This window comes from Oncorhynchus masou, chromosome 22 (assembly GCF_036934945.1).
Source record: "Oncorhynchus masou masou isolate Uvic2021 chromosome 22, UVic_Omas_1.1, whole genome shotgun sequence".
Taxonomy (NCBI): domain Eukaryota; kingdom Metazoa; phylum Chordata; class Actinopteri; order Salmoniformes; family Salmonidae; genus Oncorhynchus; species Oncorhynchus masou.
The window spans coordinates 53581130-53606961 of record NC_088233.1 but is presented as its reverse complement, the minus strand read 5'-3'; the positions used below and the strand labels follow the sequence as shown (position 1 = coordinate 53606961).

The following is a 25832-nucleotide window of genomic DNA, read 5'->3' as shown; positions in this document are numbered from 1 at the left end:
TATTTATCCACCGTGCCTGGTCCCCAGGCTACGCTGACTTCTCCCTGAAACCACACGTCGATCTGAAGGTGCAGATCTTTATCATTTGGAACCACACAATTACCAGCTGGATGAAGTAGGCTCTGAAGATCATGGAAATTCACAATAGCTGGCCTTAAGTTTTCTGCAGTTTTCAGCTGCAGTATCACCTTTTTCGAAAATCGTCAGTCCACATGTCAGATGTAATTGCGCCAATGAATTTACCCAAGTCCTCTCATCATTGAATCACACCCTGGACCTCATTGCCTCCCCCTTTATAAGTCCTTTCCTTCTGTTCTTTCCTCAGTTGGTATTGCACTTGTGTTCATGTTGACTCGCTTCTGTTATGCTGTCTTGTTTGTTGTTTTCATTAAACGTTTTACCTGCACCTGCTTCTCGACTCACAGCGTCAGCGTTACATGTGCTAGGTCAGAGTTGACTCCTATTGTAAAGAGTAGCCTAATGGCCAAAAACTTGCATCTGATGCTTAAGTACTCTATAAAGTTTTACATTTCTAACTCAATATCACAGACCAGATTTCCCCTAAGAAAAAATGCATCCACCCGTAGAAATATAGTTATTTATTATAATCCACACACAATTCAAATGAAATTAGCTGTAGAGGAGGAGAGAGACTGCATGCTAAAGACAATCAGAAAGAATGTGTCTTTAACGTATATTGTAATATAACTTATTTTGAACAAACACTCCAGAATTATTTAAAGACCCCTATGCTGTTTCTGCTTCTGTTGCCTATTTGAGTTTTTGTTTAATGTCCTACTGATTCTGTGATTACCAAGCCTCATGCAATACGCAAAATGTTGGATCAAGCAATTTCACAAATCCGTCTGTTTTTAAACTTTGTTATGCTGTATTAGACTTTACAATTTGTTTCATTAGAACAGACTCGGCAGTATTACACTTTATACTTTATTTAGTATTGTTTAAACTGTTCCATATCTCTTGTGCTTTTGACAATGATTTTAAATGAGGCCTAATTCACATGACATGCCTAAAATACTTATATCCACTAAACTAATGAATAATCACATTTTCCTTTTGAGTATGTTATTTTGATTTATTACTTTGGAATACATGCAAAAAAACGATTTGGAGTTGTTGAAACAAGAGTGACAAAATGTATTATAATTAAATTTGAATTAACTGAATGATAAGGATGAAGAAGAAGAGTGTGATTGAATTTAGAACAAAACATTTTGTTTCTTCAGAAAAAAAGCTGTAACTTGTAGCCGTAGCTTATTACTTACTAAACCTTACACTTACACTGTAAGGTTTTTATTCTAAGAGAAACAAAACTGGTCTGTTATATTCCATTATATTCTTAAAATATAGGTGTTGACTGAATATAACCAAATGATGTTGCTAAATTAACAAGTTGATGTCGAAGCCATAAAGCCTCTGCTACTAAGCACATCTAATCATATCTACAGTATATACAATATATGCAAATGAGGTAGGATATGAGAGGTAAGGCAATAAATAGGCCATGGTGGCAAAGTAATTACAATAAAGCAATTAAACACTGGAATGGTAAGATATGCAAGTTGAGATACTTGGGTGCAAAGGAGCAAGATACATAAATAAATAAATACAGTATGGGGATGAGGTAAATGGATGGGCTATTTACAGATGGGCAATGTACAGATGCAGTGATCTGTGACCTGCTCTGACAGCTGGTGCTTAAAGCTAGTGAGGGAGGTAAGTGTCTCCAGCTTCAGAGACTTTTGCAGTTTGTTCCAGCCATTGGCAGCAGAGAACTGGAAGGAGAGGCGGCTAAAGGAAGAATTGGCTTTGGGGGTGACCAGTGAAATACGGGTGGGTGCTGCTAAGGTGACCAGTGAGCTGAGATAAGACGGGCTTTACCTAGCAGAGACTTGTTGATGACCTGGAGCCCGTGGGTTTGGCGACGAGTATGAAGCGAGGGGACAGCCATGAGATCATACAGGTTGCAGTGGTGGGTAGTATATGGGGCTTTGGTGACAAACGGATGGCACTGTGATAGACTGCATCCAATTTGTTGAGTAGAGTGTTGGATACTATTTTATAAATGACATCGCCGAAGTCGAGGATCGTAAGGATCGATCAGTTTGTGAGGATATGTTTGGCATGTTGAGTGAAGGATGCTTTGGGGCGAAAAAGGAAGCCGATTCTAGATTTAATTTTGGGTTGGAGATGTTTGATGTGAGTCTGAAAGGAGAGTCTACAGTCTAACCAGACACCTAGGTATTTGTAGTTGTCCACCTATTCTAAGTCAGAACCGTCCAGAGTAGTGATGCTGGACGGCGGGCAGGTGCGGGCAGCGATCGTTTGAAGAGCATGCATTTAGTTTTACTTGCATTTAAGAGCAGTTGGAGGCCACGGAAGGTACCTTGGCACCTTGGCCTCTGCTCTGGATTATCGACCCTTGCCTGCCTTGACATGGCCAGGTCGCAATTGTAAATGAGAACTTGTTCTCAACTTGCCTACCTGGTTAAATAAAGGTGAAAAAAATAAATACTAAAATGTCGTTTGCCTGCCCCTGTGGTTACAATAAACATTGTTACATCACACAGTCTTCACTTGGGTCTTACCTTGATTCATGATAGTAGGTGTTTTATTTATGACATTTAATTGTGAAATGTTACTGACTAGATAACAATAGAAAGACTAATCTGGTGGTATTGGCAGAGAGTCAGGCGGAGAATGAAGTGAAAGTGCACTGTACAGTAAGTACGCAACAACACTGTGGGATAGGTGTAAATGGTTTAGCAACCTTTACAATAAATTGGAATACAAAATAAGCCATCCACCCGTGATGGGCTATCAGCAGAACAATAGACTCTAATCGAGTTTAGAGACTTTAAATGTATTAATGGGTGTTTGCAAGGCATGTCACTTCACTCATCTCTTTGCAAAGCCCAACACATAAACTTTTCTAACCACATCTGGATGGATCCATAAAGAGTTACTGTGGGAATAAATATCACTGAATGACAGAAATATTGGAATAAAGTAGGCTAACGGCAACAAATTGTTGCTTACTGAAACACCCAAAGTCATCCAATCGTTATAATAGGATTTGAAGCAATCGCCTACCCGCGTGTGGTCAACTATTTCAGCACTGTTTCGCACTGCTTTGAGACAAGCCTGGGGACTGGTCTTGATTCTTTTTCTGCCTTTATTTAACTAGGCAAGTCAATTAAGAACTAATTCTTGTTTACAATGACGGCCTACAAGTACCAATCAATCAGATTTTTATTTTCAAATAATCTCGGTTTGGGTATGGGTTAGCCTACAATTACGAGTGTGGAAATGTTAGGATTATTTTGCTCTTCACTTGCAGTCGCTTAACAGCCTAGGCCTACTTCTGAATGGTCACGTTGTACAGTTCCTTGAGGGCCATCGTGGTGTTTCTGACCTTAGTTCCTTTATTATGTTTTTGTGTTAGATTGGTCAGGGAGTGAGTTGGGGTGGGTAGTCTATGTTCTTTTTTCTATGTTGTGTTTATGTGTTTGGCCTGGTATGGTTCTCAATCAGAGGCAGGTGTCGTTCGTTGTCTCTGATTGAGAATAATACTTAGGTAGCCTGTTTTCCCATTTTAGTTGTGGGGTGATTGTTTCTGTCTCTGTGTCGTTACCAGACAGAACTTTTTCTTTTTGTTCGTTCTCCTTGTTATTTTGTTTTTGGTGTTAATTGTTAATAAATCATTCAACATGGACACATATTACGCTGCATATTGGTCCGATCCTTCATACTCCTCATCAGAGGAAGACAAATATCGTTACAATCGGCTTGAGGGGGATATACATGGCTGTGACAATAACCGACGAGAATTCTCTTGGGAGATAATACGTTTGGCGATCGATTGTGAGGAATTCTAGGTCAGGTGAACAAAAGGACTTGAGTTCTTGTATGTTGTTACACTTACAACATGAGTGGTTAATCATGAAACATACACCCCGCCCTGCTTCTTCCCGGAGAGATGTTTATTTCTGTCTGTGAAAAGCACAAAGAATCCTGGTACCGACTCTGACAACATATCCGGACAGAGCCATGCTTCTATGAAACAGAGTATGTTAAAATTCCTGATGTCTCTGTGGAAGCAACCATTGCCCTAATTTCATCTACCTTGTTATCTAGGAGACTGGACATTATGGAGTAATATACTTGGAAGTGGTGGGTGGTGTGCGCGCCTCCAATTTCTGATCAGAAGGCCGCTTGGTCTACCTCTTCTGCAGCGAAGTTGTTTTGGGTGAACTTCTGGAATCAGTTCCAATGCCCTGGTTGGTTCAGACAAATGATCCGCTTTAGGAAAGTCGTATTCCTGATATTAAGTAAGTAAGTTAAGTTGGTAAGTTGACGTCTCTCTGATATCCAATAGTTCACGGCTGTATGTAATAACACTTAAGGTTTTCTGGGCCAACAATGTAAGCAATAATACATGTTTTTTTAAATACTGCAAAGCTTCCTAAAGACTAGAAGTGAGGTGGCCTTCTCTGTCGGCGCCATTTTAGGCAATACAACAATATTGAGAAAAGAGTACATGTAAAATATATATATATTCTGTACTTACATTGATTAGTATTTTATAATGTGGATTACAGGTGGATATCCTTAATCTAGAAAATGATGAAAAAACACTGCCTGAAACAAAACTTTGTAATTGATAGACATTTAATCCTACAACTGGAAGGTTTCAAATACTAATGTTAATTAGATAGATAGCTAGTTATTCTATTCGTCAAGGCCTTTTAAAACAGAAAAGTATACTCGGCTGTTTACAGCTAGCGCTAGACAACTGTCTCTTTGGTTGCTAACATTGACTAGCTAGGTCAAGGCAATGTAAAATACCAGTCAAAAGTTTGGAAACACCTACTCATTCAAGAGTTTCTTTATTTTTAATATTTTCTACATTGTAGAAAAAGAGTGAAACATCAAAACTATGAAATAACACATAAAATCATGTAGTAACCAAAAAAGTGTTATTAAACAAATCAAAATGTATTTCATATTTTAGATTCTTCGAAGTAGCCACCCTCTGCCTTTGACAGCTTTGCACACTCTTGGCATTATCTCAACTAGCTTCACCTGGAAGGCTTTTCCAACAGTCTTGAAGGAGTTCCCACATATGCTGAACACTTGTTGGCTGCTTCTCCTTCACTCTGCGGTCCAACTCATCCCAAACCATCACAAATGGGTTGAGGTTGGGTGATTGTGGAGGCCAGGTCATATGATGCAGCACTCCATCGCTCTCCTTCTTTGTCAAATAGCCCTTATACAGCCTGGAGGTATGTTGGGTCATTGTCCTGTTGAAAAACAAATGATAGTCCCACTAAACGCAAGCCAGATGTTTTGGCGTATCGCTAGAGAATGCTTTGGTAGCCATGCTGGTTAAGTGTGCCTTGAATTCTATATAAATCACAGACAGTGTAATCAGCAAAGCACCCCCACACCATCACACCTCCTCCTCCATGCTTCACGGTGGGAACTACACATGCAGAGATCATCCATTCACCTACTCTGCATCACAAAGACACGGTAGTTGTAACGAAAGATCTCAAATTTGGACTCATCAGACTAAAGGACAGATTTCCACTGGTTTATTTTCCATTGCTCGTGTATCTTGGCCCAAGAAAGTCCATTCTTATTATTGGTGTCCTTAAGTAGTGATTAATTTCCAGCATTTCGACCATCAGGGCAAGGTGACCGGAAACATGACCGAATACAAACAGTGTAGCTATTCCCTCCGCAAGGCAATCAAACAAGTTAAGCGTCAGTATAGAGACAAAGTAGAATCTCAATTCAACGGCTCAGACACAAGAGGTATGTGGCAGGGTCTACAGTCAATCACGGATTACAAAAAGAAAACCAGCCCCGTCACGGACCAGGATGTCTTGCTCCCAGGCAGACTAAATCACTTTTTTGCCCGCTTTGAGGACGAGACAGTGCCACTGACACGTCCCGCAACCAGAAGGGGGGAACACCCCCCTATCCACATCGATGGAACAGTAGTGGAGAGGGAGGTAAGTTTTAAGTTCCTCGGCGTACACATCATAGACAAACTGAATTGGTCCACCCACACAGACAGCATCGTGAAGAAGGCGCAGCAGCGCCTCTTCAACCTCAGGAGGCTGAAGAAATTTGGCTTGTCACCAAAAGCACTCACAAACTTCTACAGATGCACAATCGGGAGCATCCTGTCGGGCTGTATCACCGCCTGGTACGGCAACTGCTCCTCCCTACAACCGTAAGGCTCTCCAGAGGGTAGTGAGGTCTGCACAACGCATCACCGGGGCAAACTACCTGCCCTCCAGGACACCTACACCACCCGATGTCACAGGAAGGCCATAAAGATCATCAAGGACAACAACCACCCGAGCCACTGCCTGTTCACCCTGCTATCATCCAGAAGGTGAGGTCAGTACAGGTGCACCAAAGCTGGGACCGAGAGACTGAAAAACAGTCTCAGTCTCAGCCATCAGACTGTTAAACAGCCACGACTAACATTGTGTGGCTGCTGCCAACACACTGACTCAACTCCAGCCACTTTAATAATTGGAATTGATGGGAAATGATGTAAAATATATCACTAGCCACTTTAAACAATGCTATCTAATATAATGTTTACATACCCTACATTATTCATCTCATATGTATACGTACTGTGTATACTGTACTCTATATCATCTACTGCATCTTTATGTAATACATGTATCACTAGCCACTTTAACTATGCCACTTTGTTTACATACTCATCTCATATGTATATACTGTACTCAATGCCATCTACTGTATCTTGCCTATGCCGCTCTGTACCATCACTCATTCATATATCTTTATGTACATATTATTTATCCCCTTACACTTGTGTCTATAAGGTAGTAGTTTTGGAATTGTTAGCTAGATTACTTGTTGGTTATTACTGCATTGTCGGAACTAGAATCACAAGCCTTTCGCTACACTCGCATTAACATCTGCTAACCATGTGTATGTGACAAATAAAATTTGATTTGATGAAAGCCTGATTTACGCGGTCTCCTCTGAACAGTTGATATTGAGATGTGTCTGTTACTTGAACTCTGTGAAGCATTTATTTGGGCTGCAATTTCTGAGGCTGGTAACATTAATGAACTTATCATCTTCAGCTGACATAACTCTGGGTCTTCCTTTCCTGTGGCGGTCATCATGAGAGCTTTTAAAGAAGAGCTCATTTTTTGTGTATTAAAAAAAACTTACAATTGATCAGAAATACAGTGTAGACATTGTTAGTGTTGTAAATGACTATTGTAGCTGGAAACAGCTGATTGTTTATGGAATATCTACATAGGCGTACAGAGGCCCATTATCAGCAACCATCACTCCTGTGTTCCAATGGCACGTTGTGTTAGCTAATCCAATCCAAGTTTATAATTTTGAAAGGCTAATTGATAATTAGAAACCCCTTTTGAAATTATGTTAGCACAGCTGAAAACTTTTGTTCTTTAACTAGGCAAGTCAGTTAAGAACAAATTCTTATTTTCAATGACTGCCTAGAAACAGTGGGTTAACTGCAGAACAACAGATTTTTACCTTGTCAGCTTGGGGATTTGATCTTACTAGTCCAATGCTCTAACCACTAGGCTGCCTGCGACCACGTTCTGATTAATGAAGCAATAAAGCTGGCCTTTTTTAGACTAGATGAGTATCTGGAGCATCATCATTTGTGGGTTCGATTACAGGCTCAAAATAGTCATTTACAACATTAACAATATCTACACTGTATTTCTGATCAATTTGATGTTATTTTAATGGACAAAAATGTTGCATCTCTTTCAAAAACAAGGACATTTTTAATTCAGTGACACCAAACTTTTGAACAGTAGTGTAAGTGTTCACACCCCTCTGTCAATACTTTGTAGAAGCACCTTTGGCAGCGATTGAGTCTTTCTGGGTAAGTCTCTAAGAGCTTTCAACACCTGGATGTGCAACATTTGTCAATTATTATTTTTAGATTTTGAAGTAGATTGATGTCAAAACTGTAACACGGCCACTCAGGAACATTCACTGTCTTCTTGGTAAGCAACTCCAGTGTAGATTTGGCCTTGTGTTTTAGGTTGTTGTCCTGCTGAAAGGTGAATTAATCTCAGTGTCTTGTGGAAAGCAGACTGAACCAAGTTTTCCTCTAGGATAGTGCCTGTGATTAGCTCCCTTCTGTTTCTTTTTTATTCTGAAAAACTCTCCATTCCTTAACGATTACAAGGATACCCATAACATTTGTATTTGTATTTATTATGGATCCACAATATCTAGTGCAAAAGCAGCAGCTACTCTACCTGGAGTCTAGCAAAATTAAAGCAGTTATACATTTTAAACACATTACAATACATTCACAACATATTTCACAACGTAAGTGTGAGCCCTCAGACCCCTACTCTACTACCACATACAGTGGGGCAAAAAAAGTATTTAGTCAGCCACCAATTGTGCAAGTTCTCCCACTTAAAAAGATGAGGCCTGTAATTTTCATCACAGGTACACTTCAACTATGACAGACAAAATGAGAAAAAAAATCCAGAAAATCACATTGTAGGATTTTTTATGAATTTATTTGCAAATTATTGTGGAAAATATGCAGTATATCTTGTGTGTGTGTGTGTGTAGTGTGAACTGTATGTTATTGTGTGTTTGCATGCATGTGTCTATGTTTGTGTTGCTTCACAGTCCCTGCTGTTCCATAAAGTGTACTTTTATCTGTTTTTTAAATCAAATTTTACTGCTTGCATCAGTTACTTGATGTGGAATAGAGTTCCATGTCGTCACGGCTCTATGTAGTACTGTCCGCCTCCCATAGTCTGTTCTGGACTTGGAGACTGTGAAGAGACCTCTAGTGGCATGTCTTGTGGGGTATGGAAGGGCGTCCGAGCTGTGTGCCAGTAATTCAAACAGACAGCTTGGTGCATTCAACATGTCAATACCTCTCACAAGTACAAATTGTGATGAAGTCAATCTCTCCTCAACTTTGGGGCAGGAGAGATTGACATGCATATTATTAGTGTTAGCTCTCTTTGTACAACCAAGGGCTGCGCTGCCCTGTTCTGAGCTAATTGCAATTTTCCTTATTCCCTCTTTGTGGCACCTGACTACATGACTGAACAGTAGGGGCCTGTAGGACCTGCCTTGTTGATAGTGCTATTTATAATGGAGACTACTGTTCAGGCTACTGTTGTGTCAATATGTTTTGACCATGACCGTTTACAATCCAGGGTTACTCCAAGCAGTTTAGTCTCCTCAACTTGCTCAATTTCCACATCATTCATTACAAGATTTAGTTGAGGTTTAGGGTTTAGTGAATGATTTGTCCCAAATACAAGTATTTTAGTTTTTTAAATATTTAAGACTTAACTTATTCCTTGCCACCCATTCTGAAACTAACTGCATCTCTTTGTTAAGGGTTGCCGTCATTTCAGTCGCGGTGGTCGCTGACGTGTATAGTGTGTTGAGTCATCCGCATACATAGACACATTGGCTTTGCTTTACTTGAAAAAAGTAATGGTCCTAGACAGCTGTCCTGGGGCATTCCAGATTCTACCTGTATTTTGTTGGAAAGGCTTCCGTTATAGATAACACCCTCTGTGTTATTTTTAGACAGGTAACTATTTTTCCACAATATATCAGGGGGTGTAAAACCATAACACATACATTTTTTCCAGCAACAGACTATGATCAATAATTTCTAAAGCCACACTAAAGGCTAAAAAAACACCCCCCAGAATCATTTTATCATCAATTTCTCTCAGTCAATCATCAGTTATTTGTGTAAGTGCTGTGCTTGTTGAATGTCCTTCTCTAGAAGTGTGCTGTAAAATAGCATTTTATCTCGTCAAACACAATTTTTTTCCAGAAGTTTACTAAGGGTTGGTTACAGGCTGATTGTTCGGCTGTTTGAGCCAGTAAATGGGGCTTTACTATTCTTAGGTAGGGGAATAACTTTTGCTTCCATCGAGGCCCGAGGACACTCTAGAATGTAGACTTAGATTTAAGATAATGCAAACAGAAGTGGCAATATCGTCTGCTATTATCCTCAGTAATTTTCCATCCAAGTTGTCAGACCCCGGTGGCTTGTCATTGTTGATAGAGAACAATAATTTTACTTACGAAATTCAAAATTACAATGCTTGTCTTTCATAATTTGGTCAGATATACTTGGATGAGTAGTGTCAGCGTTTGTTTCTGGCATGTCATGCCTAAATTTCCTAATCTTGCTAATGAAAGAATCATTCAAATAGTTGGTAATATCAGTGGGTTTTGTGACCAATGAGCCAGCTGACTTATGATGGAGTTGAGTTTGCCTTTTTCATTTAAGGTGCTCCAAAGATTTGTACTATCATTCTCTATGTAATTTATATTTGTTTCACAGTGTAGTTTCTTCTTTTTATTCAGTTTTGTCACATGATTTCTCAATTTGTACTACATTTTCCAATTGGTTGTACAGCCAGACCTATTTGCCATCTCTTTTGCCTCATCCCTCTCAACCATACACTTTTTCAATTCATCATCAATCCACATCAATAACAGTTTTTACCATAATTTTCTTAATGGGTGAATGCACAATAGTAACCGGGATTGGCAATTTCATAGATGTGTCAAGTGCAGCATCTGGTTGCTCGTCATTACACACCACGGACCAACATAGGAATCACTACAAAACTTTTTGTTTGAACTCTTAAAACCTCTCTAGGGTATGTGGGACACTAGCGTCCCATCTGGCCAACATCCAGTGAGATTGCAGAGGGCCAACTTCAAATACAGAAATGCTCATTATAAAAATTCTGAAAACAAAACATATTTTACATAGGTTTAAAGATTAACTTCTTGTTAAACCAACCACAGTGTCATATTTATAAAATGCTTTTCGGCGAAAGCATACCTAGCCCAGAACATACCTAGCCAAGAACATATCCCAGTTGACAAATTATTACAAAAAGTAACCAGCCAAGCAGAAGCGTTACAAAACTCAGAAATAGAGAAAATTAATCCCTTCCCTTTAATGATCTTCATATGGTGGCAATCAGAAGACATTCATTTACTCAATAAATGTTCCTTTTGTTCGATGAAGTCTCTTTATATCCAAAAACCTCCGTTTTGTTAGCGCGTTTTCTTCAGTAATCCACAGGCTCAAATGAAGTCAAAACAATCAGACAAAAAAATCAAAATTGTATCCGTAAAGTTTATAGAAACATGTCAAACGATGTTTATATTCAATCCTCAGGTTGTCTTTTAGCCTAAATGATCTATAATATTTCAACCGGACAATAACGTTGTCAATATAAAAGGTAAACAAGAAATACACATGCGCATGAAAAAGCTCTGCGACACGGTAGGGTCCACTCGTTCAGACTGGTCTTACTCCCTCATTTATAAGAATACAAGCCTGAAACGATTTCTAAAGACTGTTGACATCTGGTGGATGTGGAAGGCATAGGAACTGCAAATGGAGTCCTAAGTCAATAGATACTGTTATGGCATTGAATAGAAAACTACAAAACCAACAACAACAAAAACTACTTCCTGAATGGATTTTTCTCAGGATTTCGCCTGCTAAATCAGTTCTGTTATACTAACAGACACTATTTTAACAGTTCTGGAAACTTTAGAGTGTTTTCAATTCAAATCTACCAGTTATATGCATATCATATATTCTGGGCCCTAGTAGCAGGCCGTTTAATTTGGGCATGCTTTTCATCCAAAATTCCGAATGCTGCCCCCTACCCTAGAGAGGTTAAGTACTATACTAGGTTTCCTAGATATGGGTACTATATTGTGATCACTACATCCAATGGATTTTGATACTGCTTTCAAACTAATTTCTGCAGTATTAGTAAAGATATGATCAATACATGTTAATGATTTCATTTCTGTGCTGTTTGTAAATACCCCGGTAGTTTGATTGATAACCTGAACCAGGTTAGAGGCACTAGTTACAGTTTGAAGCTTTTTCTTTTTTGAGTGGGCAGCCTGATGAAAGCCAGTCAATATTTAAATCACCCAGAAATGATACGTCTCTATTGATATCACATAGATTATCAAGCATTTCACACATGTTATCCAGATCCTGACTGTTAGCACCTGGTGATCTATAGCAGCTTCCCACCAGAATGGGCATTATGTGAGGCAGATGAACCTGTAGCCATATCACTTCAACAGCATTTAACATGAGATCCTCTCTAAGCTTTACAGGAATGTGGTTCTGAATATAGACCACAGCACCGCCCCCGTGTGGCATTTCTATCTTTTCTGTAGATCTTATAACCATGTATTGCTACCACTGTATCATCACAGGTATTATCTAAGTGAGTTTCAGAACATGAATGTCATCTGTTACTGGAAATTATCGATTTCATGAACCTCGTTTCATAATTAAGCAACATATGTTAATGTGGGCTATTTCTAACACTTTTCTGGGGTGCTTGATTGTTTTTCTTGCTTTACTGGGAAGATTATCAGAGGTAAACATGCTCGGGTTATTTTTTATTTGTGCAGGGTGAGCTGCACACAGTGGAGTTCCTGCTAGAACACACCACCTCAGTGTTAACAGTATAATTATGGTTCATAGGCATATATTACTGCATACAATAGCTGTAGGTTCCGCAGAGACATTCAGGGCAGTAAGAGGGACATAAATTAGGTTACTTACATTGTGTCTATCATTTGAATGGTGTTTCCTCTGACAAATTGGTGCAGCTGGGCGGGTGTTCAGAAGCTCAGTTTGGCGGGTCATGTTTCGGAGGATGCGTGACTTGACCTTTGCCTCTCCCCTGCCCATTGGGGAGTTGCAGCAATGAGACAAGATTGAAATTGGAGAGAAAAGGGAGAAGAATAAACAATATTCTACAACTTGATTGGAGTCCACCTGTGGTAAATTCAATTGATTGGACATGATTTGGAAAGGCACACACCTGTCTATATAAGGTCCCATAGTTGACAGTGCATGTCAGAGCAAAAACTAAGCCATGAGGTCAAAGGAATTTTCCATTGAGCTCCAAGACAGATCTAGGGAAGGGTACCAAAACATTTCGGTAGCATTGTTGGTCCCCAAGAACACATTGGAACTATCAAGACTCTTTCTTGAGCTGGCCGTCTGGCCAAACTGAGCAAACGGGGGAGAAGGGCCTGGTCAGGGAACCCAATCCATAGATTAGGACCTAATTAATTTATTGATTTCCTCAACTATAAGTCAGTAAAATCTTTGAAATGGTTACATGTTGCGTTTGTATTTCTGTTAATTGTATTTTAAACATGTTTTTACTTGTTACGTTGATAGAAAGTGAGGGAACAGGAAAGACAAGAGAAAACATGGACTACATTCCGATTCTCTACCTTACCCAGAATAGATAATAGATAAGGGTAGATATAAGAACACAGACGTTGTGTCAAATCGGTAGTGGGACAGATTCGTCCCAACACCATGGCCAACACCATACACTACCACCCGTGGAGGTGGTGGGACTAACCGCTCGACCACCCCCAGGCCTCTAGCTGACGATGTCTATTCTTGTTTTATGGTTGTGTACATAGAGGGAGGAGGGCACAACATTGACTATATTATGACAGTATGATTACATTTCTTTATGGCCGATTAATGACAGATTACATGCAAACAATGTTAATGTGATTCCCATGATAGTCTGATCAGAGGATTGTCTATGTTATATGTGTCCTGTTATTGTTTGTTGTTATTACCTCTACCTTTAGGGAGGTTGACACAAAACAACTTTATTTATTTCTATAAATTCTTTGTTTTTCAGGATATTCACCAATTATTTGACACACTGAAGTTCTGTGAATATGGTAAGTTCAAAATTAATTTGAACTCAAAATGAATCATATTTCAATAGCTATTGAAACCAAATAACGACAATCATAAAATGGGAAATTATTAAAACAGAGTTTATGTTTTTCATTGAGAGTAGTTTTGACTCTTTGCCTATGTTCTTTGCCTATGACTATCTCTCTCTTGCTTTGTCCCTCGCTCCCTTCCTCCCTCTTTCCCTCTCAATGTTTTTCTCGCTCTCTCACTCACTCTCATTCCCTCTACCTCCCTCTCAACCTGTGTCTTGCTCTCCCCTAAGGTTCGTCCTTCCCGCCCCAGCGGTCACCGCCACTGTGACAGCTGTTTCAGCCAGTGCTGCAAGGCCCCTGTGGAGATCTCGGTGTCATGTGTGCTCATCCCCTGCCGCCTACAGTGCGGCGCCTTCTTTCACCTGTGCAAGGAGGAGGAGCATGCGCTACTCTGCCCCAATGAGAGGGTGCCGTGCTTAAACGCGGGCTTCGGCTGTCCAATCAGCATGCCCCGTTCCTGGCTGGCGGCCCACCTGCAGGTCTGTCCAGCCAGCGTGGTGTGCTGCTCCATGGAGTGGAACCGCTGGCCAGCCGAGGACGCCCAGTCACACACACATTCGGCCCTGCAGGATAACCTAGTGAAGGAGGAGGGGGGAGGACACGGTGAGGCGCTGGACCTGGCCATGGCTCTGAGAGATCAGCACCATTTGTTCCACTCCCTGAAGATGAAGAATCTCTTCCCTGAGCTGATTGAGAGGGTGGAAGTGGAGGAGAGGGAGGAGCAGAGGAGAAGGGAGGGGAGGAGGAGGGAGAAGGAAGAGAAGGAGAGGGAGGCCCTGGAGGCACAGGGAGTGGATGGAGGACTGTCTTTCCCTAACAGGATTGGCTGTGTGTCTCCTGCTAATCGAGGATGGTATGGACCTCTACCTGAGGATATTCAGGAGGTGGTTAGGGAGAGGGACAGAGAGAGGGGGGAGGAGATAGAGTTGACCCAGGAGGAGAGGGAGGAGCTGGCCAGGGGAAGGGTGGTAGGATCAGGGGGCCCGGTGGCCTACGTCTGGGAGCGCATGTTTAACATGGAGAGGGGAGGCTGCATGATAGCTGAGGCTAACCAAGAGGCAGGGGCAAGAGGCAGAGGTCAGGGTCAAGCATCAGGAGTTAGAGGTCAAGAGATGGAGTCACATCAATCACAGACCCTGACCACCACAGGGACACACGCACTTAATGACACACACACACACACAGACAAACGCCCCAACCCCCACTGTGTGGCCTGTCTGGCAGGCACTAAGAAGAAGCAGATGTATTACTACAGCCAGCTGGAGCCCATGAAAATCAACACAGTGAGGACCTTTAAGATTCCCACCAGCTTCACGGCCAAACACACACGCATCAGGAACCCCGGACACCGGAAGAGGGTGGATATGGCCGTGGACACCAGCGACCTAGGGGTGGAGCCACAGGACATGCCTATCTGGGAGGAGGTGCAGGTGAGAGTTCAAGGTGAACTCTTTGGATATCTCCAGTCAAAGTAGTTGCAGACCAATAGTCTCCCATTATAGTTCATTAGTCTCCTATAAGCTTCAATTCATAACTAACTGCAAATTTGGGCCCACCTCAGAGGAAGTTGCCACATCTATTTAGAGTAATTCCGTTCCTAGAGCGGAAATTCTCATTTAAGCTAATACATATTCAGGAATTGGGGGTGTGAGCGTTGACTGACAGCTGTCAGAGTAACTAGCTAGTATGCTAACCTTAGCTGGCCAATGAAAGTTATGTGAGCACTATTGCAGTTAAAAATAATGATTTCTTAAAAAGACAACCAGAATACCTGTCAAGAAATGAGTCTCAGCTAAACCATGCCTACACAAGCTGTTGACATGTTGACGTTTGTCGGACTCTTCCCATTTGATAATTCCAGCGAAACTGTGTCATATTCCAGATGTCATTAAGCTAGCTATATATCAGTGCATTATCTAAATTGCGGCTGTGATTATGCCATAGAAATAGAAAGAATATAAGCTCTGGTAATATGTATAGCCTAACTATTAAGACAATGGGCGAGATTGTTTTGCATGTACCAGTGCCCTGGGTGGGTGGAGATTTCTCTTTTGGAATGGTTGAAAATAGGGAGGTGCAAAAACATTAGTTTATACCCCTTATTTTAATTTGCTCCATGGCTCAGGTAGCCAAGTGCAGGATACAGCAAAAAGAAGGAAGTGGAAGCGAGAGCCCACTTGCTGTTTTTCTCTGGATCAATTAAAGTCAATGAACTAAGAAGAGCAGATCCATCTGAATAATAGTAGCATTAAAATAAGATTTATTTTCTAACATCAAAAAACTATGACATAACAAATATTGAATCATGTAGTAACCAAAAAAAAGTGTTCATATTTTATATTTGCGATTCTTCAAAGTACCATTCCTTTGCCTTGTTGACAGCTTTGCAAACTCTTGGCATTCTCTCAACCAGATTCATGAGGTCATCACCTGGAATGCATTTAAATTAGCAGATGTGGCTTCTTAAAAGTTCATTTGTGGAATTTCTTTCCTTCTTAATGCATTTGAGCCAATCAGTTGTGTTGAGACAAGATAGTGGTGGTATATAGAAGATAGTCCAATTTGGGAAAAGACCAAGTCCATATTATGGCAAGAACAGCTCAAAGTTAAGTCAATACGGAACATTTCAAGGATTTTGAAAGTGCAGTCGTAAAAACCATCATTCGCTATTATTAAACTGGCTCTCATCAGGACCGCCACAAGTAAGAAAGACCCAGAGTTACCTCTGCTGCAGAGGATAAGTTCATTAGAGTTACCAGCCTCAGAAATTGCAGCCCAAATAAATGATTCACAGAGTTCAAGTAACAGACACATCAGTTGTTTTTTTGTTTTTTATAAATTCACCTTTATTTAACCAGTTAGGCTAGTTGAGAACAAGTCTAATTTACAACTGCAACCTGGCCAAGATAAAGCAAAGCAGTGCGAGAAAAACAACAACACACAGTTACACACGGGATAAACAAACAGTCAATAACACAATTGAAAATCTGTATACAGTGTGTGCAAATGAAGTAAGGAGGTAAGGCAATACATAGGCTATAGTGGAGAAGTACAATTACAATTTAGCAATTAACACTGGAGTGATAGATGTGCAGATGAGGATGTGCAAGTAGAAATACTGGTGTGCAAAAGAGCAGAAAAAAATGATATGGGGATGAGGTAGTTGGTTGGATGGGCTATCTACAGATGGGCTGTGTACAGCTGCAGCGATCGGAAAGCTGCTCTGACAGACAATGCTTGAAGTTAGTGAGGGAGATATAAGTCTCCAACTTCAGTGATTTTTGCAATTCGTTCCAGTCATTGCCAGCAGAGAACTGGAGGGAAAGGCAGCCAAAGGAAGTGTTGGTTTTGGGGATGACAAGTGAAATATACCTGCTGGAGCGCGTGCTACAGGTGGGTGTTGCTATGGTGACCAGTGAGCTGAGATAAGGCGGAGCTTTACCGAGCAAAGACCTATAGATGACCTGGAGCCAGTGGGTTTGGCGACAAATACATAGCGAGGACGAGCCAACGAGAGCATAAAGGTCGCAATGGTGGGTAGTATATGGGGCTTTGGTGACAGAACAGATGACACTGTGATAGACTGCATCCAATTTTCTGAGTAGAGTGTTGGAGGCTATTTTGTAATTGACATCGCCGAAGCCAAGGATCAGCAGGATATTCCATTTTACGAGGGTATGTTTGGCAGCATGAGTGAAGGAGGCTTTGTTACAAAATAGGAAGCCGATTCGAGATTTAACTTTGGATTGGAGATGCTTAATGTGAGTCTTGAAGGAGAGTTTACAGTCTAACCAGACACCTAGGTATTTACAGTTGTCCACATATTCTAAGTCATAACCGTCCAGAGTAGTGATGCTAGTCGGGCGGGTAGCGATCGGTTGAGGAGCATGCATTTAGTTTTACTTGCATTTACGAGCAGTTGGAAGCGAAGGAAGGAGTGTTAAATGGCATTGTTAAGTGGCATTGAAGCTCATTTGGAGGTTTCTTAACACATTGTCCAAAGAAGGGCCAGATGTATACAGAATGGTGTCGTCTGAGTAGAGGTAGATCAAAGAATCACCAGCAGCAAGAGCAACATCATTGATAAATACAGAGAAAAGAGTCTGCCCGAGAATTGAAACCTAGAGACTGCCAGAGGTCCGGACAGCAGGCCCTCCGATTTGATACACTGAACTCTATTTGATAAGTAGCTAATGAACCAGGCGAGGCAGTCATTTGAGAAACCAAGGCTGTTGAGTCTGCCGATTTAGAATGCAGTGATTGACAGAGTCGAAAAACTTGGTCAGGTTGATGAAGGTGGCTGCACAGTACTGTTTTTTATCGATGGTGGTTATGACATCGTTTAGGACCTTGAGCGTGGCTGAGGTGCACCCGTGACCAGCTCGGAAACTGGATTACATAGTGGAGAAGATACGGTGGGATTTGAGATGGTCGGCGATCTTTGTTCACTTGGCATTCGAAGACTTTAGCAAGGCAGGGCGGGATGGATATAGGTCTGTAACAGTTTGGGTTTAGAGTGTCTCCCCCTTTGAAGAGGTGGATGACCGCGGCCGCTTTTCAATCTTTAGGAATCTCAGATGATATGAAAATTTTAGGAAGAGAGGCTCCAGATTGTCTAGCCCAGCTGATTTGTAGGGGTCCTGATTTTGCAGTTCTTTCAGAACATCAGCTGTCTGGATTTGGGTGAAGGAGAAGCGGGGGGGGGGCTTGGGCCAGTTGCTGCAGGGTGTGCAATGCTGTTGGCTGGGTAGGGGTAGCCAGGTGGAAAGAGTGGCCAGCCATAGAGAAATGCTTATTGAAATTCTCGATTTTGTGTATTTATATGGGGTGACAGTGTTTCCTAGCCTCAGTGCAATGGGCAGCTGACAGGAGTTGCTTTTATTCTCCATGGACTTTACAATGTCCCAGAACATTTTGGAACTAGTGCTGCAGGATGCAAATTTCTGTTTGAAAAAGCTAGCCTTTTCTTTCCGAACTGACTGTGTATTGGTTCCTGACTTCCCTGAAAAGTTGCATACTGCGGGGACTATTCGAAGCTAGTGCAGTGCGCCACAGGATGTTTTTGTGCTGGTCAAGGGCTGTCAAGTCTGGAGTGAACCAAGGGCTATATCTCTTCTTAGTTCAACATTTTTTGAAAGGGGCATGCTTATTTAAGATGGTGAGGAAGGCACTTCTGAAGAACAACCAGGCATCCTCTACTGACGGGATGTGGTCAATATCCTTCCAGGATACCCGGGCCAGGTGATTAGAAAGGCCTGCTCGCAGAAGTGGTTTATGGAGCATTTGACAGTGATGAGGGGTGGTCTTTTGACCGCGGACCCATAACGGATGCAGGCAATGAGGCAGTGATCATTGAGATCCTGGTTGAAAACAATAGAGGTGTATTTAGAGGGCAAGTTGGTCAGGATGATATCTTTGAGGGTGCCCATGTTTACGGATTTGGGGTTGTTACTGGTAGGTTCCTTGATAATTTGTGTGAGATTGAGGGCATCTAGCTTAAATTGAAGGATCTAAGCATATCCCAGTTTATGTCACCTAACAGTACGAATTCTGAAGATAGATGGGGGGGCGATCAATTCACATATGGTGTCCAGGGCACAGCTGAGAGCTGAAGGGGTCTATAACAAGCGTCAACAGTGAGAGACTAATTTCTGGATAAATTGATTTTTAAAAATAACATAGACCTGGATAGTATGACAGAACTCTGATATCTTTGCAGTAGTTGCAACTCCGCCCCGTTTAGCAGATCTATCTTGATGGAAAATGTTGTAATTGGGGATGGAAATTTCAGAATTTTTGGTAGCCTTCCTAAGTCAGGATTCAGACACGGCTAGGACATCTGGGTTGGCGTAGTGTGTTAAAGCAGTGAATAAAGCAAATTTCGGGATGGGGCTTCTGATGTTAACATGCATGAACCCAAGGCTTTTGCGGATACAGAAGTCAACAAATGAGAGCGCCTGGGGACACACAGGACCTGGGTTAACCTCAACATCACCAGATGGACAGAGGAGGAGTAGGATAAGGCTAAAGGCTATAAGAACTGGTTGTCTAGTGCGTTTGGAACAAAGAGTAAAAGGAGCAGACCTCTGGGCGTGGTAGGATGGATTCAGGGCATAATGCACAGACAAGGGCATGGTAGGGTGCGAGTACAGTGGAGGTAAACTTAGGCATTGAGTGACAATGAGAGACGTTGCATCTCTGGAAAACAACGGGTAAATGGCGGTGAATAGGCAGAGAGCGGTCAGTTAGCTCCACACAGGGCCTGAGTTCGAGGCACTCAGAGGAGAGGAGGAGACTGTGTGAATCAGGGCTTAATGGTTGAATTGTTGCAAGAAACCACTACTAAAGGACACCAATAAGAAGAGACTTGCTTGGGCCAAGAAACACAAGCAATGGACATTAGACCAGTGGAAATCAGTCCTTTGGTCTGATGAGTCCAGCTTTGAGATATTTGGTTCCAACCTCTGTGTCTGTGTGAGACGCAGATTAGGTGACCTCCGCATGTGTGGTTCCCACCATGAAGCATGGAGGAGAAGGTGTGATGGTGTTGAGTTGCTTTGCTGTTGACACTGGCAGTGATTTATTTAGAATTCAAGGCACACTTCACCAGCATGGCTAAATCAATTATTTTGGGGTCACATACACATGGTTAGCTGATGTTATTGTGTGGGTAGCAAAATGCTTGTGTATCTAGTTCCACAGTGCAGTAATATCTAACAGTAATCTAACAATTCCACAACAATTACCTAATACACAAAAGCTAAGTAAAGGGATGGAATAAGAAAATATACATATAAATATATGGATGAGCGATGATCGAGTGGCATAGGCAAGATGCAATAGATGGTATAAAATACAGTATATACATATGAGATGAGTAATGCAAGATATGTAAACATTATTAAAGTGGCATTGAAGTGACTAGTGATCCATTTATTAAACTGGACATTGATTTCAAGTCTGTATGTAGGCAGCAGCCTCTCTGTGTTAGTGATGGCTGTTTAACAGTCTGTTGGCCTTGAGATAGAAGCTGTTTTTCAGTCTCTCGGTCCCAGCTTTGATGCACCTGGCCACGCAGTCATTTGTGAATAGGGAGTACAGGAAGGGGCTGAGCACGCACCCTTGTGAGGCCCCAGTGTTGAGGATCAGCAGGGTGGAGATGTTGTTTCCTACCTTCACCACCTGGGAGAGGCCCATCTAGAAGTCCAGGACCCAGTTGCACAGACCCAGGGCCCCAATCTTAATGATGAGCTTGGAGGGTACTATGGTGTTGAAGGCTGAGCTGTAGTCAATGAACAGCATTCTTACAAAGGTGTTCCTCTTATCCAGATGGGATAGTGCAGTGTGATGGCGATTGCATCGTCTGTGGGCCTATATGGGCGGTAAGCAAATTGAAGTGGGTCTAGGGTGTCAGGTAAGGTGGAGGTGATATGATCCTTGACTAGCCTCTCAAAGCACTTCATGATGACAGAAGTGAAGACTATGAGGCAATAGTCATTTAGTTCAGTTACCTTTGCTTTATTGGGTACAGGAACAATGGTGGACATCTTGAAACAAGTGGGGACAGTAGACTGGGATAGGGATAGATTGAATATGTCCGTAAACACTCCAGCCAGCTAGTCTGCCCATGCTCTGAGGATGAGGCTAGGGATGCCATCTGGACCAGCAGCCTTGCGAGGGTTAACACGTTTAAATGTTTTACTCAAGTCGGCCACGGAGAAGGAGATGGAGGGCCTGCAGTCCTTGGTAGCGAGCCGCATTCACCTGCCATATCAGTTCTGTTATACTCACAGACATTATTTTAACAGTTTTGGAAACTTTAGAGTGTTTTCTATCAAATACTACCATGCATATCCTAGCTTCTGGGCCTGAGTAACAGGCAGTCTACTTTGGGCACGCTTTTCATCCGGATGTCAAAATACTGCCCCCTACCCTACAAAGGTTAAACATCATTATAATTGCAAAGTGTGCTCGATAAATAGTGAATATCGGCACAAAAGCAATAATGGCATTACAATTAATATAAGTGTCGATATGACAGCAGTCATAAATAGTACATTATTGTCAGCTCATGCTTACATGGCGTGCATTTTTACTCAATGACATCAGTTTGATTTCATTTAGAGCTTATTCCTTGTCCTAACAGTTGACACAAATCTCCCACTTTCATTTGCTTGACACACTTCCCACAAACACATCACTTGCAGGTTACACAAATGTCTTGGGATCTGTCTTTGTGCATCTGGCCACCTGGCACCGACTCCTCCCCGGGAGCTGTGAGCAATTTTATCTCACGCAAAGGCTCCCATGGAATCTGTGCTGCTGCCTTGGCCCTCATAGATCTCAAACGTAGCCCATATGCCAGACTCATGATGAAGTCTCTCCAAAACATCCACACCAACCTATGGAACACAGTGGAGTAGAAAACATTAGGATTATTTTTCCCATAGGAAAAACATGTGCTCTGTCTTCAAGCATTGTATAAGTTTATGTATAGCAATAGGTGTTATGTAATATTGACATACCTTTGATTGTGGCAGCGATAACGCAGCATGTGCATCCATTCGTCTTGGACTTCTTGTCAATTCATTAAATCTCTCACTGTGTACTCCAAGTAGGCCAGACTACACTGATAAAACTGCTTGGGTTTGGTGGACTGATATAGGGTACAGTCACATTTGGTGATGACATAAATATCCATAATTCGCTTCCCCTTGCTCATCAACTCACCCATTTCCCCCTTTCTCCCCATCATACATTAAGTAAAGTATCAAATATGTTGTTATATGTGTGAAATTAGTTTCGGTATAGTTTAGGTTAAGTTTAGAAGCAATTATCGGGGTGATTATCAACTGGGCACTGAACATTCCAATGTTGGGAGAATGAGTGCAGCAGGCCCTACTGTCGGGAAGAGGGGCAATGGGGAAAACCATTCAAATACAACATTCCCTACTAAAGCTGGTTATAACTCCAGTTCTGTTTGTGATATTAAGATCATATCAACAGCATGATATATACGTACTTATGTAGGAAAAGCCAAGGATGGAGGAGGGCATGACTTAAAAAATAGCATAGTAATAAAATAAATTCATGAGCAGTCAAAATTACATAACTGACCATTTTTCCAAAATGGTAAATTATCTTAATTTATCCCCCAATCTTTGCAGTAGCCAAAGATGATCTATTATATTGCTCAGCTCAGATGTGACTCACAAACTTTGCAGGTGTTTCTGATTAATAAACAATTCAATGCTAGTGGGTAGTACCATTCAAATTAAAACAAGCATTGAAACTAAACGTAGGCCAAAAAAATGTTACACATCATTTCATAGGAAAAGACACGTCATTAGCACAAATATGCACGAAGCAGACAGTTCGGTTCTGTCACTTCAAGCACAAATGTATCATATTTTGACTAAAACAATGATTTATTGACTTTCATCATGGGTAAGCTCTGGCCAATGTCTTTCAGCTCAAAAAAGTGGATTTCTACTGGTGTGAGCGTTTAATCTTGTCCAGCAACAGTGTGAAAAGTTAGGATGTGCATATCACTCCCAAACCCTTCCTGCATGTATCCTCCAGGCCAGTCTGCTGTGTTCTCTGGAGAAGGAGCAGAGGGGTCACCTGATCGCTGAGTCACAGTCCAGCGACGCCCTCCTGAGCGACACAGGGACGCAGACCTACGCCTTCCTGTCAGCTCCGTTCGGTCGTGACACTTCATTGGCCAGTCTGACGGAGGACCGCCCCCTCCAGCTCCACCTCCAGCTGCAGGCGAAGGGTGTGACAGCCCGACACAACAAGTCTAGCTCCGCCTTCACCTTTCTCTGTGGACACACCTTCCAACGCAGAGAGTTCCCCAAACACTTCAGGTACTCCTAACACTTCAGGTAGCCCAAACATTTCACGTACTGTACCTGACCCGCTGTCGTGGAGTATATGATATGGCTTGATATCCTTTAGTATGTTTTCTAGACAAATAAAATTAATGTTCCTCATCATTATTATTCAGGAACGTGCACACCGACATACAGATGTGTGCTAGTGGCTGGTTTGAGCAGAGGTGTCCCCTAGCCTACCTGGGCTGCACTTACAGCCAGAGGAGGTTCCAGCCCTCCACACACACTGCCACCGTCACCTACAAGTAAGAAAGCTCCCTCATAGAAACATACAGACAGCCCTTACCATTACCTTGACCCTGGCAATAACTTTATCTAACCTGTACCTCCAGCAAAGAGCTTAGTAGCTTCAGCCTGAGACCCACGGTCCCTGCCTCTCTAAATGAGGAACCCCAATACTCCAAGTCCCAGCCTGCTCCAGAACCAGTCTCAAACCTCAGGAGGCGAAGGTCGAGGGGTGGAGGTGGAGGGGACCAGGACTCTCTGAGCACTCTGCCCTACGAAGTGCTGTACCACATGGCCAGCTTCCTGGACAGCCTTTCCCTGTCCCAACTGGCCCTGGTGTCCCACCTCATGAGGGAGGTGTGTTCCTCTCTGCTGCACGACAGGGGGATGGTCTCCCTCCTCTGGGAGAAGAAGACCTATAAGACTGGCATGGCCAAGTGGAAGGCCAAGAAGGTGGTGAGTTAGCCGAGATAGAAGTTCCTAAATTAGTTTTTTACGGTGCTTTTCCTTTGTTGATTTCCTCTCCTCTCTTCTCCTTCCTCCTCTCTGCTCTCCTCATTTTTGCTTTTTCCTCTTTGTTCTCCTCTTCTCTCTATTCCTTCCTCCTCTCATCTTCTCCTCCCCTCCCCTGTACTCTCCCACCACTCCTCCCCTCCGCCCAGGTGTGGCAGTTCAGTACTCTGTTCTCTCCAGTAGAAGCATGGTGTTTTGACAGCAATGTACCCTCCATGTCAGACCACCTGAAGGTGTGCCCTTACTACGAGATGGAGCCCAGGACTGAGCGTGTACTCCTGCCTCATATTGTCAACAACAAAATGAACACAGACACACAAAGCAACAGCAAAAGTCTGGTCACCCTGTTCCAGAAGAATATTTGAATAGTGTTTCATAATATTTAATAGTGGTTCATAAGCTTTCAATAGTAGTTCTTAAGGTTTGAATAGTGGTTCATTTGTGCTGCACTTACAATCCTCTACCCTGAGTGCTAGTCTGTTTGTGCCATCATCCTTGTCACTCATTGTCATGCCAAACATGTATGGCTTGACAATAACAGCAATAGAGTTGGCAAGAGCTTAAACATAACTGGGACCAAGTTAGAGATCTACTTAAAGAGCCACTGAACATGCTGATTGGCATGTGTGTTTTTCTGTTGCTCATTAGAAAAATTAGATTTCAGTCTTGGAAGTGTGTTTCCTGACCGATACTGCACTTGGTTAAGGATGTTTGTCCCCCATGACACACTGTAGAAGCCTATTTCACTTCCTCAAAATCCCCAGAATAAATCTAAGATAACTCAAGAAATCTGTAATACATTTTTACATTTTTGCTAAGGATGATTTAGTTGCGCAATTCTACATCTAACTAAGATGTTTGGTGCAGTATTTCTCAAGTTAAAAAAAAAGTGCAACGTGTTGTCTTGTGTAAACAAAGTCTGAGCAGCTGGGCAGATCTGTCTCATAGTCTATGCTATTGTATAGAGAGCAATCACCGCAGCTGTTCACCCCATGTTAGTGGGCAAATTGACATCTTCAAATCAAAACCCAACCTTTATTAATTTACCCGTGGTGAAGCACAGATGTTCCAAACCATCAGACTGGTCAACTGGAGTCAGGTGCAGGGGAGCAGAGATGAGTGAACAGGCACACTTTAATTGGCAGAAGCACATCAGTTGGACGCAACAGCGTCACAACACTCCAGCCAAAGGCAAAAGCGAATAGAGCACAAATAATGAACAACAATACAATAACACAGGTTCAAAACAATACCCTGAAAAACCCAGCCTGCCGCGTCACACAATAAGCGTAACGAACAATT

General features: G+C 42.1%; 1 protein-coding gene across 1 annotated transcript; it reads left to right on the top strand.

The window, feature by feature from the left end:
- Window positions 1-11353: 11353 nt before the first annotated feature.
- LOC135508863 (F-box only protein 40-like) lies at window positions 11354-24895 on the top strand. The gene is made up of 6 exons (XM_064929066.1): window positions 11354-11374; window positions 14127-15326; window positions 23479-23765; window positions 23906-24037; window positions 24125-24473; window positions 24680-24895. Exons 1-6 carry the CDS (start codon window positions 11354-11356, stop codon window positions 24893-24895), a joined length of 2205 nt encoding a protein of 734 aa, XP_064785138.1.
- The last annotated feature ends 937 nt before the right edge of the window (window positions 24896-25832 follow it).